The 14,086-nt window shown below is 40.9% G+C and overlaps 1 protein-coding gene across 2 annotated transcripts in view; it reads left to right on the top strand.

The window, feature by feature from the left end:
• nrg3b (neuregulin 3b) overlaps positions 1–14,086 on the top strand; it is a 614,555-nt gene that overhangs the window by 566,685 nt on the left and 33,784 nt on the right. For both annotated transcript variants that reach the window (XM_062055657.1, XM_062055656.1), the window contains exon 7: positions 8,807–8,907. In XM_062055657.1, the coding sequence (XP_061911641.1) occupies positions 8,807–8,907 (101 nt within the window). The remainder of the gene's footprint in view (positions 1–8,806; positions 8,908–14,086) is intronic.

Raw genomic sequence — 14,086 nt, forward strand, 5'->3', positions numbered from 1 at the left:
TCAGACTGCGTGGTCGGTAGTAGTGGGTTTCAGTAGGCCTTTAAACCCAGACAATGCTCCCACACTAAGGGTCCTATTCTCCCATGTTTTAAGGGGAACTGCCATTTATTTTTGGAATTTTGCCCGTCGTTCACGATAATTGTAAGAGAGAAGAAGACAGATTTTTGGGTGTTTTTTTTTTTTTTTTTAATGCGTTGTAACGTAAATAAACCTGACAGTTTTGGCCGTTTTGACATCTTTTTGTTGATTTTTTGATGTGGTGACGTCCAAAAAGAGTCATGATACGGGAAGGGAGGGGGCGCATCGTGCGGGGGGAGGGGGATGGGGCGTAATTTTGTAACAAATAATATTTCTATTAAATAGGCTTTACTTTGCATTTCAATTAACGTGGGATTAATTTTTGTATTTAGAAATAATAGTACCAACTTTTTTTTTTTTTTTTTTTCTCCAACATTTGTGGCAGTGGCGTGGCGCCCCCTGATGGATGGCGCCCTCAGCACTTGCCTATACCAGGGGTCGGCAACCCAAAATGTTGAAAGAGCCACATTGGACCAAAAATACAAAAACAAATCTGTCTGGAGCCGCAACAAATTAGAAGCCATAATACAAACAGATAGTGTGTCATGAGATATACATTGAATTAAGATGACTTAAAGGAAACTAAATGAGCTCAAATATAGCTACAAATGAGGCATAATGATGCAATATGTACATATAGCTAGCCTAAATAGCATGTTAGCATCGATTAGCTTGCAGTCATGCAGTGACCAAATATGTCTGATTAGCACTCCACGCAAGTCAATAACATCAACAAAACTCACCTTTGTGTATTCACGCACAACGTTAAAAGTTTGGTGGACAAAATGAGACAGAAAAAGAAGTGGCATAAAACACGTCCTAGAAAGTCGGAGAAAGTTATACATTGTAAACAAACTAAGGTGAGTTCAAGGACCGCCAAAATTAGTAGGACAAAACGGCGCTCTGCAAATGCTCGAATCAGTGAAGCATGTTTAATACAAACAGTGTGCTTTATAACAATTAGGGAGGTTTGTGTCATGTTTGTCCTCCTACAGTAACCATATTAAAACAAAAAATATATATTTTTTCCCCTCATCTTTTTCCATTTTTCATACATTGAAAAAGCTTCAGAGAGCCACTAGGGCGGCGCTAAAGAGCCGCATGCGGCTCTAGAGCCGCGGGTTGCCGACCCCTGGCCTATACGGCCTATGCCACGGGCCGGCCCTGCATAGTAGCAATATAAAACATAACATATATGTAATATTTACATATTATATATACAGTATATAACATATAATATATAATATAATATAATATATATAGGGGCGGTGTGGCGAAGTTGGTAGAGTGGCCGTGCCAGCAATCGGAGGGTTGCTGGTTACTGGGGTTCAATCCCCACCTTCTACCATCCCAGTCACGTCCGTTGTGTCCTTGGGCAAGACACTTCACCCTTGCTCCTGAAAGTGAAGCCAAAGGGAGGTCCTCTATTCCCCCCCAAAAGTCCTCTAAATCAGTGGTCCCCAACCTTTTTGTAACTGCGGACAGGTCAACGCTTGAAAATTTGTCCCACGGACCAGGGGGAGGCGGGGTGTTGTGTTTTTTTTGTTTTTTTGTCATAAAAAAATACAATCATGTGTGCTTACGGACTGTATTCCTGCAGACTGTATTGATCTACACTACCGTTCAAAAGTTTGGGGTCACCCAAACAATTTTGTGGAATAGCCTTCATTTCTAAGAACAAGAATAGACTGTCGAGTTTCCGATGAAAGTTCTCTTTTTCTGGCCATTTTGAGCGTTTAATTGACCCCACAATCCGGATGGTTCTTTTCCTCTTTGGTCCGGAGGACCAACGTCCACAGTTTCCAAAAACAATTTGAAATGTGGACTCGTCAGACCACAGAACACTTTTCCACTTTGTATCAGTCCATCTTAGATGAGCTCAGGCCCAGCGAAGCCGACGGCGTTTCTGGGTGTTGTTGATAAACGGTTTTCACCTTGCATAGGAGAGTTTTAACTTGCACTTACAGATGTAGCGACCAACTGTAGTTACTGACAGTGGGTTTCTGAAGTGTTCCTGAGCCCATGTGGTGATATCCTTTACACACTGATGTCGCTTGTTGATGCAGTACAGCCTGAGGGATCGAAGGTCACGGGCTTAGCTGCTTACGTGCAGTGATTTCTCCAGATTCTCTAAACCCTTCACGTAGATGGTGAAATCCCTAAATTCCTTGCAATAGCTGGTTGAGAAAGGTTTTTCTTAAACTGTTCAACAATTTGCTCACGCATTTGTTGACAAAGTGGTGACCCTCGCCCCATCCTTGTTTGTGAATGACTGAGCATTTCATGGAATCTACTTTTATACCCAATCATGGCACCCACCTGTTCCCAATTTGCCTGTTCACCTGTGGGATGTTCCAAATAAGTGTTTGATGAGCATTCCTCAACTTTATCAGTATTTATTGCCACCTTTCCCAACTTCTTTGTCACGTGTTGCTGGCATCAAATTCTGAAGTTAATGATTATTTGCAAAAAAAAAAAAAGTTTATCTGTTTGAACATCAAATATGTTGTCTTTGTAGCATATTCAACTGAATATGGGTTGAAAATGATTTGCAAATCATTGTATTCCGTTTATATTTACATCTAACACAATTTCCCAACTCATATGGAAACGGGGTTTGTATATGTATATATATATATATATATATATATATATATATATATATATATATATATATATATATATATATATATATATATATACATACAGTATATATTGTTGTGGTGGTGGTTGATTTTCTGAGGGGGTACTTCGTGGTATCTAAAAAACAATTTTCTTGGACTCATGCAGCCCTAGTTGGTACAGCAAGGTATAGTCCCCCTCGATGCAGTTCTCTTTAAAAGGTACATGATAGTGATTTCCAATGCTGTGAACAGGTACTGACAACAAGAAAACAGATGATTTCATGTAACAGGAAGACTTTAATAGCCACCTCATCTAGCGAACGCTGTGACAGCGACAGGCGTGATACTAAACCCTTGTGAAGATATCTCCATAATTAATGAAATGGCAGCTCTGCGCCAAACAATTACACGTTGTATGCAAATGATGCATGCAGGTGTGTGTGATTATGCAACAAGGCGGTGCCAGAAGTGTGTGTGTGTGTGTCGGTTGTTGTACTTCTGCACTTTAGTTAAGGTTCCCAAACTAGCTCATAATGAAGCAGGATTAATGCTGGCCTGAATGCAAAGGTTTTTCCATCAGGTCGTGCTTTTTATTAGGCTCCTGTGTCCCCCTGCAGTCTCCACATTGCATAGGATTGTAAAGGCTCTTAAAAGAGTCGTAAAACATCGACACAGAACTCGTAGTTACAGCACGGAGCGTCTTTATGCTCCATTCTTGCATTCCGGGACGTTTTCTTGTGGCTACTTTTCAGGTCCGGTTCAGAATTGATCGACTTTAAAGGTTTCGCCTGAGAGATATCCCCTGATTCGGATTTAGTTGCCCCTGCAGGTGGCGCCTCCTGGTAATTGTCCAAAGATAATGGTGCTCTTTTTGGATAAGACTACGGGAAAAAGAATTGCAAGGAGTGCCAGGAGGGCGAAGCCATTAATGTGTGGGATTAATTCTTGTCTGCGAGGTGCTGGTGTGCTGCTTGATGCTTCTAATCTGCGCTTTAAAATGTAAAGTGTAATTAAAGACAGTGCCTGAGCGCGGGGGAATACACCAGTGAAAGGCAGAAACAGGGGACATAAAGCTCATGGAGACTGCTGATACTACACTCTATTCCCACATTATGCATTTTACCTCCAAGCACTTTTTACCACAGCGCCTTACATCACTTGCAGCAGGCTTTAACTTGGATCGCGGCTAAAAGGGATCCAAAATGAGCTGTATTGATGAGTAATGACATCTTTTTTTAGTTTTCCTGTGCTTCAGGGCTTCTTCTATCATTCAGAAGTGTCATTGGATTCTACACAGTGTGAATACATATACTGTATCAAATGGTAATCATGCATCCTTGCACTATCAGACCAAGGAAAAATGTCTTGCGACAAACTTACCACTGGGGGCCACACATTGAACAATTAAAGGCTGCAGCGGCCATTTTTATATATTTCATTTGTAAAGCCAATACCGTATAGAGATTTTTTTTTTTTTAAGAACTAATTGTGAGCAAGTATGGCGTCAATCATTGTCCCCAAACTACGGCCGGGATCCGACCCGCCAGCGTCCCAAATCCGGCTTTTTTTAATAATTATTTTAAAAAATCTGTCCTTTCTAATCCATTTTCTACCGCTTGTTACTCTCGGTGTCTCATAGCCACTCAGGCAAATCATATTGTCTAAAAATGCATTTTCCCATCAATGACGTGACATCATCGCGCTTTGAATATATATAAAAAAAACAAATCTCCTTCTCACCCCGGTGGGGTGGTATCAATGTATATGATGATTAACTTGTGTGATGACTGTATTATGCTGATAGTATATATTTGTACCATGAATTGATTTACGTGGACCCCGACTTAAACAAGTTGAAAAACGTATTCGGGTGTTACCATTTAGTGGTCAATTGTACGGAATATGTACTGTACTGTACAATCTACTAATAAAAGTTTCAATCAATCAATCAATCGGTGTCATCCTCAAGCTCGGGTCCTCTACCAGAGGCCTGGGAGTTTGAGGGTTCTGCGCGGTATCTTGGCTGTTCCTAGGACTGCGCTCTTCTGGACTGAGGCTTCAGATGTTGTTCCTGGGATCTGTCGGAGCCACTTTCCCAGTTTGGGAGTTACTGCTCCTAGCACCCCCACTACCACGGGGACCACGCAAGTCTTGACCTTCTACATCGATTCCAGCTGCTCTTTCAACTTCTCAAGTTTCTCCTGTTTGTCCACCACCACTATGTCTGGTTGGTTAGCCAGAAGCTGTTTGTCAGTCTGGAAGCTGAAGTCCAACAGAACCTTGGCCCTGTTGTTCTCAGCCACCTTCTGTGGTATGGCCCATTAGGATTTGGGTACTTCTATTCCATACTGGTTGCAGATGTTCCTGTAAACTATCCCAGCCACTTGGTTGTGCCTCTCCATGTACGCTGATCCAGCTAGCATCTTACAGCCTGCTACTATGTGCTCTGTCTCAGGGGCTTCTTTGCACAGTCTGAATCTTGGGTCTGATCTACTCTGGTAGACTCTGGCCTCTATGGCTCTTGTGCTTATGACCTGTTCCTGTGCTGTCTGCCAGTCCTGCATTTTCCAGCCACTGGTAGGATTTCTTAATATCAGCCACTTCCTCTATCTGACGGTGGTACATGCCATGTAGGGGGGCTTGTCCGTCCAGGTTGTCTGCTTCTCCTCCTCTGCACTCTCATCAGGGTTCTGCTGCCTGAGACATTCACTTATTTACATATATATATATATTGTAGAGGTTGCCCTCTAGTGGGTTCTTCAGACCACCACAGACTGCCAGGAATTCAGGATATAACACTGTTTTATTTTCCTTCAATGGTGCAACGTCTTTTGCTTTTCAGCACAGTGTCTTTTCTGCGTCCGTGTCTCTCAGCAGCACCTGCAACTCCAAGTTTCCTCACGGCTGCTGCTAATAAGGCGACAGGTGGTTAGATAACAAGGCCCACCTGGGCCATCTACGCACCTGTCGCTGTCCTCGAGGCCAGTCCTGACACTCCCCGTTTCGCGGCAGGCCCGCAGGCCACGCCCCCCTCCACATATATATAAATATATATCTATATATATATATATATATATATATATATATATATATATATATATATATATATATATATATATATATATATATATATATATATATATATTAGGGCTGTGAATCGTTGGGTGTCCCACGATTTGATTCAATATCGATTCTTGGGGTCACGATTCGATTCAAAATCGATTTTTTTTTTCAATTCAACACGATTCTCGATTCAAAAACGATTTTTTTCCCGATTCAAAACGATTCTCTATTCATTCAATACATAGGATTTCAGCAGGATCTACCCCAGTCTGCCGACATGCAAGCAGAGTAGTAGATTTTTGTAAAAAGCTTTTATAATTGTAAAGGACAATGTTTTATCAACTGATTGCAATAATGTAAATTTGTTTTAACTATTAAATGAACCAAAAATATGACTTATTTTATCTTTGTGTAAGCCACTGTGACACTATTGTTCTTTTTTTTTTATTTTTTATAAATGTCTAATGATAATGTCAATAAGGGATTTTTAATCACTGTTGTGTTGAAATTGTAACTAATATTGATACTGTTGTTGATAATATTCATTTTTGTTTCACTACTTTTGGTTTGTTCTGTGTCGTGTTTGTGTCTCCTCTCAATTGCTCTGTTTATTGCAGTTCTGAGTGTCGCTGGGTCGGGTTTGGTTTTGGAATTGGATTGCATTGTTATGGTATTGCTGTGTATTGTTTTGTTGGATTGATTAATTAAAAAATTAAAAAAAATAAATAAAATAAAAAAAATAAAAAAAAAAAGATTTAAAAAAAAAAGAGAATCGATTCTGAATTGCACAACGTGAGAATCGCAATTCGAAGCGATTTTTTCCCACACCCCTAATATATATATATAAATATATATATATATATATATATATATATATATATATATATATATATATATATATATATATATATATATATATATATATATATATATATATATATATATATATATATATACAGCCCGTCCCCCGGCCAACATTTTTTAACTTAAATTTAAGTAATTAGTTAGATTACTCGTTACTAGTAAAAGTAACGGCGTTACTAATGCCGTTATTATAAAATGCCATTATAACGAACACTATTCAACACTCAACTGGCGTCTGGCGGCTAAATTTGTCATGTTTCATGTGTCAGGTAAAACGCGAAGAATGGGGCCATATGTAATAGATAAGTCCAATTTCCTCACGTTGTTCCTTTATAACAGGGGTGTCAAAGCTATGGCCCGGGGGCAAAGTGTGGCCCGCCGTCTTTGACTTTGGCCCACGGGACGTCATGAGTTTAGGAATCTTACCCTCAAGAGTGTCCGCCCTGAGATCGGTTGGTTGTGAGTTCAAACCCCGGCCGAGTCATACCAAAGACTATAAAGATGGGACCCATTACCTCCCTGCTTGGCACTCAGCATCAAGGGTTTGAATTGGGGGTTAAATCACCAAAAATTATTCCTGGGCACGGCCACCACTGCTGCTCTCTGCTCCCCTCACCTCCCATGGGGTGATCAAGGGTGATGGGTCAAATGCAGAGAATAATTTCGCCACACCTAGTGTGTGTGTGACAATCAGTGGTACTTTAACTTTAAATTTTCATAGTCTGACAAATTTGATTCTGCTTTTATATTGTCATCTAGTGGACATCTTGAATATTTCTGGCCAATGACCTTTAATTGTAATCAGAATGAAATGCACGCAGCATTTACTTATATGACTCAATGCAAACAACCTTACCGAGTCATGGTGTAAAAAAAAAAAAATCCTACCAACACCAAATGTCAACAGACATGGTCACACATGACACAACCTTTGCGGACATTATCAAAAAACGTCCGTGCACCATAAAATAATCAAAATTACACCCATTTATATCCATTATGAAGCATGATGGGAAAAATGCAAAACTTTCTCCATACTTATCCATGTTTGGAACATTTCAGTTGTTTACAATCATGGCCACCAGCAGTGAGAGCGATTGGGACCGAGAAAGCGATGATTACCCCATTCATTTGAGCGAGGATGAAAGATTTGTGGATGAGGAAAGTGAGAGTGAAGGATTAGAGGGCAGTGGAAGCGATTCAGATAGGGAAGATGCTGTGAGAGGCGGGTGGGACCTGATATTCAGCTGGGAATGACTAAAACAGTAAATAAACACAAGACATATATATATATACTCTATTAGCCACAACACAACCAGGCTTTTATTGAATATGCCACAAATTAATCCGCATAACAAACACCTCCCCCCTCCCGTCCATATAACCCACCAATACAACAAAAACACCCGCACATCACACTCAATCCCACAGCCCAAAGTACCGTTCACCTCCGTAAAGTTCATACAGCACATATATTTCCCCAAAGTTACGTACGTAACATGCACATAGCGGCACGCAATTACGGGCAAGCGATCAAATGTATGGAAGCCAAAGCTGCGTACTCGCGGTAGCGCATGTGCTATCCAACTCAAAGTCCTCCTGGTTGTGTTGCTGCAGCCAGCCGCTAATACACCGCTTCCCACCTACAGCTTTCTTCTTTGCTGTCTTCATTGTTCATTAAACAAATTGCAAAAGATTCACCAACACAGATGTCCAGAATACTGTGGAATTTTGCGATGAAAACAGACGACTTAATAGCTGACCACAATGGTGTCCCAATATGTCTGCTACAATCCGTGACGTCACGCGCAAACGTCATCATACCGAGACGTTTTCAGCAGAATATTTCGCGGGAAATTTAAAATTGCACTTTACTAATCTAACCCGGCCGTATTGGCATGTGTTGCAATGTTAAGATTTCATCATTGATGTATAAACTATCAGACTGCGTGGTCGGTAGTAGTGGCTTTCAGTAGGCCTTTAATCTATCCATCCATATATCCATTGTATTAATGGGCTTAGTCGGCTTTCGTCCCTCGACCAAATTGTTTTAGCCCCCCAAGTCCAAGAGATTGGACACCCCTGCTTTATAGAGTCAAGCCCAATACATCATCGGTTCCAAGCACCGTAGGTTTTGATCAGCATGCTTGACAATCTGATTTGTGTCTCCTTTACAGAGCTGCAGCACCCACGGGTGTCCTTCCGACGCCCAGCCAGGAGCGCCGACCGTCCCACCGCCCGTCCTCGGCAGAGCGCTGTCTAAAGGGAAACGCTTCAGGTGAAAATGAGGCCTCATCACTCACATGCTCACGCACGACCGGGCAAACGCAATCAAGCTGCAAAATGGCCGAGACCTTCAGACAACACCCAGATGAGTTGTGACAGAGACTTCACCTGCCAGTTTATATGCTCCGGCGTGCACGTTTCCTCTCGTTATGCCACAGTTTTACTCTCTGAATATTGCGATTGAAGTCACGGAGCTCAGTAAACACCCCCGCAGCAAAGACGACGACAAACTGGGATGTTGAGTTTAACGTTGACTCCAGCTTTTGTTGCGCTCCGATTGCTGACTGGAGATGTCGGAGGTGCTTCTGCTTTGTGCCGAGTCGGGATGAAATACAGCTAGAGGGACAATCGGGGAAGTCAAGCGAAAAAAAAAGCATCTTGCCTTTTTTCGTGATACGTCTGCAGATACGCTCCGACTCCTGATGACATTCATGTCAGGCAACAAGCTTCAAACCGACTCGCCGGAACTTTCTCCCCCCGGGTGGCGTCACTTTGCACTCACTGCTGGCAAATCAAGTGTGAGTGACGGTAAATGTCTGCTTTCCACTTGATCTATCGCCGTTGTCCTAATTATGGGCAGCGTCGGAAAAGACGCCGGTAAATCTGCCACGTAATGGGATGCAAATGAGAAAAGACGGTGCATAAAGCGCGGCGTGTTTATTTAAAGTCTGCATGATGAGTGCAGCTTGGGGTATTATAAAGCAAGGGCGTCCGGGATGTGTCGCTGATTGGAGGCTGTCGCCGCCTGACAGGTGACAAATTCGATGAAAAAAACACATCGCCGTTTCACGCAGGTGTTTCATCCGGGGCGGCGGACAGTCAATCATCCGTTCTGCTTGTCAGAGTCAGGCGAGGCGGCGGTGAATTAGACTCTGATGGATGATTTGGAGATGTTTTCAGCTATTGACCCCAGAAAGAGCAAAGCACAGCCAGCCAGAAAACCAACAAGCATAAAAAGCAGTCAGTGTGACACAAGACATACCTTTATATCTTCTGGGTGAGTACAATAACTATTTACATGAACATTTGGGGCAGTGATGGGGAAGCTAAGCTGTGAGTTACTCTCGATGATATGTAACTAAGGCTACGTTCTAGGGTTGTACAGCAGTGGTCCCCAACCACCGGTACCGATTGGTACCGCGCCGCGCAACAAATATATATATATATATATATATATTTATATATATATGTATGTGTGGGAAAAAATCACAAGACTATTTCATCTCTACAGGCCTGTTTCATGAGGGGTTTCCTCAATCCTCAGGAGATTTTTATTTTTATTTTTATTTAAAAAAAAAAAAAAAAAAAAAAATCTCCTGAGGATTGAGGAAACCCCTCATGAAACAGGCCTGTAGAGATGCAATAGTCTTGTGATTTTTTCCCACACATACATATTACGCTCTACCACGGTATCGAGCACTATTTTTTGGATAATCTAATTAAGACATATATTTATATATACATATATATATATATATTTTTTTTTTTTTATTAAATCAACATAAAAACACAATATATACATTATATATCATTATAGATCAATACAGTCTGCAGGGATACAGTCCATAAGCACACATGATTGTATTTCTTTATGAAAAAAAAAAAAAAAAAAAAATCCACCCCCCCCTACCCCCAAAATATTCAAGCTACAAAAAGGTTGGGGACCACTGTTGTACGGTATACCAGTATTAGTATAGTACCGCGATACTAATTAATCATTTTCAGTACTATACCGCCTCTAAAAAGTACCGGTCCGATAATCCTGGTCTCCATGGCGACAAATAAAGTAAGTTTCTTACAAGTATCATCCCTGCAGGACGAGGAATAGCTAAACATGCTTCACTACACATCGTAACTCACCCGGCGTCACAATGTAAACAAACGTCATTGGTGGATCTACACCTAACATCCACTGTAATGATACCAAGTACAGTAGCGTATCTAGTCGATACTACTATGACTACGTCGATATTTTTTGGCATCACAACATCTTCTTTCGGTTTTTGTAAATTTATGTTATGTTTATAAACTCAGGAAATATGTCCCTGGACACATGAGGACTTTGAGTATGATCCTGTAACGACTTGGTATCGGATTGATACCCAAATTTGTGGTATCATCCAAAAGTAATGTAAAGCATCCAAACAACAGAAGAATAAGTGATTATTACATTTTAACAGAAGTTAAAGGCCTACTGAAATGAAATTTTTTTATTTAAACGGGGATAGCAGATCTATTCTATGTGTCATACTTGATCATTTCGCGATATTGCCATATTTTTGCTGAAAGGATTTAGTATAGAACAACGACGATAAAGATTGCAACTTTTGGTATCTGATAAAAAAAAGGCTTGCACCTACCGGAAGTAGCGTGACGTAGTCAGTTGAACATATACGCAAAGTTCCCTATTGTTTACAATGATGGCCGCATGAAGTGAGAGAGATTCGGACCGAGAAAGCGACAATTTCTCCATTAATTTGAGCGAGGATGAAAGATTTGTGGATGAGTAAAGTGCAAGTGAAGGACTAGTGGGGAGTTGAAGCTATTCAGATAGGGAAGATGCTGTGAGAGCCGGGGGTGACCTGATATTCAGCTGGGAATGACTACAACAGTAAATAAACACAAGACATATATATACTCTATTAGCCACAACACAACCAGGCTTATATTTAATATGCCACAAATTAATCCTGCATAAAAACACCTGCGTGTTTGTTATGCTAGCTCCTAGCTCCTCTGCTAGCTCCTAGCTCCATAGAACACGCCAATACAATTCAAACACCTGATCAACACACACAATCACTCAGCCCAAAAGACCGTTCACCTAACCCAAGGTTCATAAAGCTTATATATTTTTTAAAAGTTACGTACGTGACGCGCACGTACGGTACGGTACGTGTTATGCTAGCTCCTAGCTCCTCTGCTAGCTCCTAGCTCCATAGAGCACGCCAATACAATTCAAACACATGATCAACACACACAATCACTCAGCCCAAAAGACCGTTCACCTAACCCAAGGTTCATAAAGCTTATATATTTTTAAAAAGTTACGTACATACGCAAAAAAAAGCCAAAGCTGCATACTCACAGTAGCACGTCTGCGTCTTTGTCATCCAAATCAAAGTAATCCTGGTAAGAGTCTGTGTTGTCCCGGTTCTCTACAGGCGTCTGTGTATCCAAGTCAAATGTCCTCCTGGTTAGAGTCTCTGTTATCCGAGTTCTTCCATCTTGACTGCATCTTTCGGGAATGTAAACAAAGAAGCGCCGGCTGTGTACTGTTGTGGCTGACTATGTTCGAAAAATACGTCCATTTCGCACCGACAACTTTCTTCTTTGCTTGCTCAGCTTCCTTCTTCATAATGCAATGGACATGATTGAAACAGATTCACGAACACAGATGTCCAGAATACTGTGGAATTATGAAATGAAAACAGAGCTTTTTCGTATTGGCTTCAATGTGGAAGGCATACCCGTGTTCGCCGGTCTACGTCACGCGCATACGTCATCCTCAGAGGCGTTTCGAACCGGAAGTTTAGCGGCAAATTTAAAATGTCACTTTATAAGTTAACCCGGCCGTATTGGCATGTGTTATAATGTTAAGATTTCATCATTGATATATAAACTATCAGACTGCGTGGTCGGTAGTAGTGGGTTTCAGTAGGCCTTTAAAGTTCAGCATATGCCGCGCAAAGTTGAATGATGCAGACCCGTTTGTTACTAAATACTTTCTAAGAGCCTTCTGCTTTGTGTAAGTACTAATTATGCAACTATAAATATTTGATACTTGTTTATACAGACAAACGGTCTGTTTTAGACTGCATTATTGTTGAATCGAGGACACTTATTAAGTATCTTTAGCTTGTGTGCTATTGTGTGCTCAGCTGTTGTGTAGCTGCTAGCTTCTTAGTAGCCTATAACCTACCATGTTTACCTTTTGTAAATGATTTCACTAAAACATTAATTAAAATACAATTAAAAAAAAGGCCAACCTTGTGTGCATATCGGAGGACATTAAATGGTAACTGCTTGTCCAGCTTTGCACAAGTAAACACGCTGCACTATTGCTTCCGTCGGAATTTTAGCTGATATCATTCGATACTTGGATATCAGACAGATGTTAAAATCAGACCGGGACTACTCTAACACACAACACATCTTATAGAGCGGTGGTTGTCAAACATGTTTCACCTACCACCACTTCAGAAAACACTTGGCTCTACAAGTAACACCATTATGACAAACATGAAAATACAGTAGCGTAGTAGGCCTAAGTATTCTTTAAAAACAAGGCAGAGGGTTTTTTAAATATTTTTGGCTACTGTAACATTACACACAGTTTGAAAAGTAACTGTGTTTGAATATTTATTTAAGTGTTTTATTGGCATACTACTAGATGGAGCCTGCGTACCACTAAACCAGTGACGTGCAGTCAGGGGAGGCAGGTGTCATCATGGAAAGAAAAAAAATGTAAAAAGGAAAAAAAATAATTAAATTGTTATATGTATCCAGTGATTATACTATAAAGTTATTTTCCATTTAACTTCACCAGTTTTATATTATTTGTATTCAAAATCGCTGAATTTTCACATTTGCCGTTCAAATACTGAGAAGAGACTTGCGGTGAGTCAGCAGCCAGTTGAGCCTCACCATGGATTGCGCAATGACTCGGCTAACTGCTGGCCTGCTGTGCTGTGAGACCGTATTGCTATATGAATTATATTATACATTTCCATAGTTTAGTTAGCTGAGGTATATAATGTACAGTGTATTTTGTCAACAACTGTACGTGTGTAACGTATTTCTTGTCCTGAGCGATCATAAAACGGCTGAGGCTCGCAGTAATCCCGCCTCATGGTGGTAGAGCAATATGTTTGCTTGCTACTGTTGCATTTCCTGTTCCTGTTGCTGTCACACGTTTGCATAACTCCTTGTTGCTAGGCAGAATTCATAGGGCTCCATCATAACTGATGGCCTATTGGAAACGTTGTTTATGTAAAAGTTAAGTAGAAGAAGCATGTTTTATGGCAGTCTCTGCACAAGAAGGAAAATATAATTCATCTATTTTATGCCTCAGGCTTGCAACACGTATTTGAGTCGCGAAAACGTCCCGATCAATGACGCCCAATCAATCAATCGTTTCCGAGCGAGAAGCGCTGCAACTAAAGCGCCTC

The sequence above is a fragment of the Entelurus aequoreus genome, linkage group LG08 (genome assembly GCF_033978785.1).
Source record: "Entelurus aequoreus isolate RoL-2023_Sb linkage group LG08, RoL_Eaeq_v1.1, whole genome shotgun sequence".
Taxonomy (NCBI): domain Eukaryota; kingdom Metazoa; phylum Chordata; class Actinopteri; order Syngnathiformes; family Syngnathidae; genus Entelurus; species Entelurus aequoreus.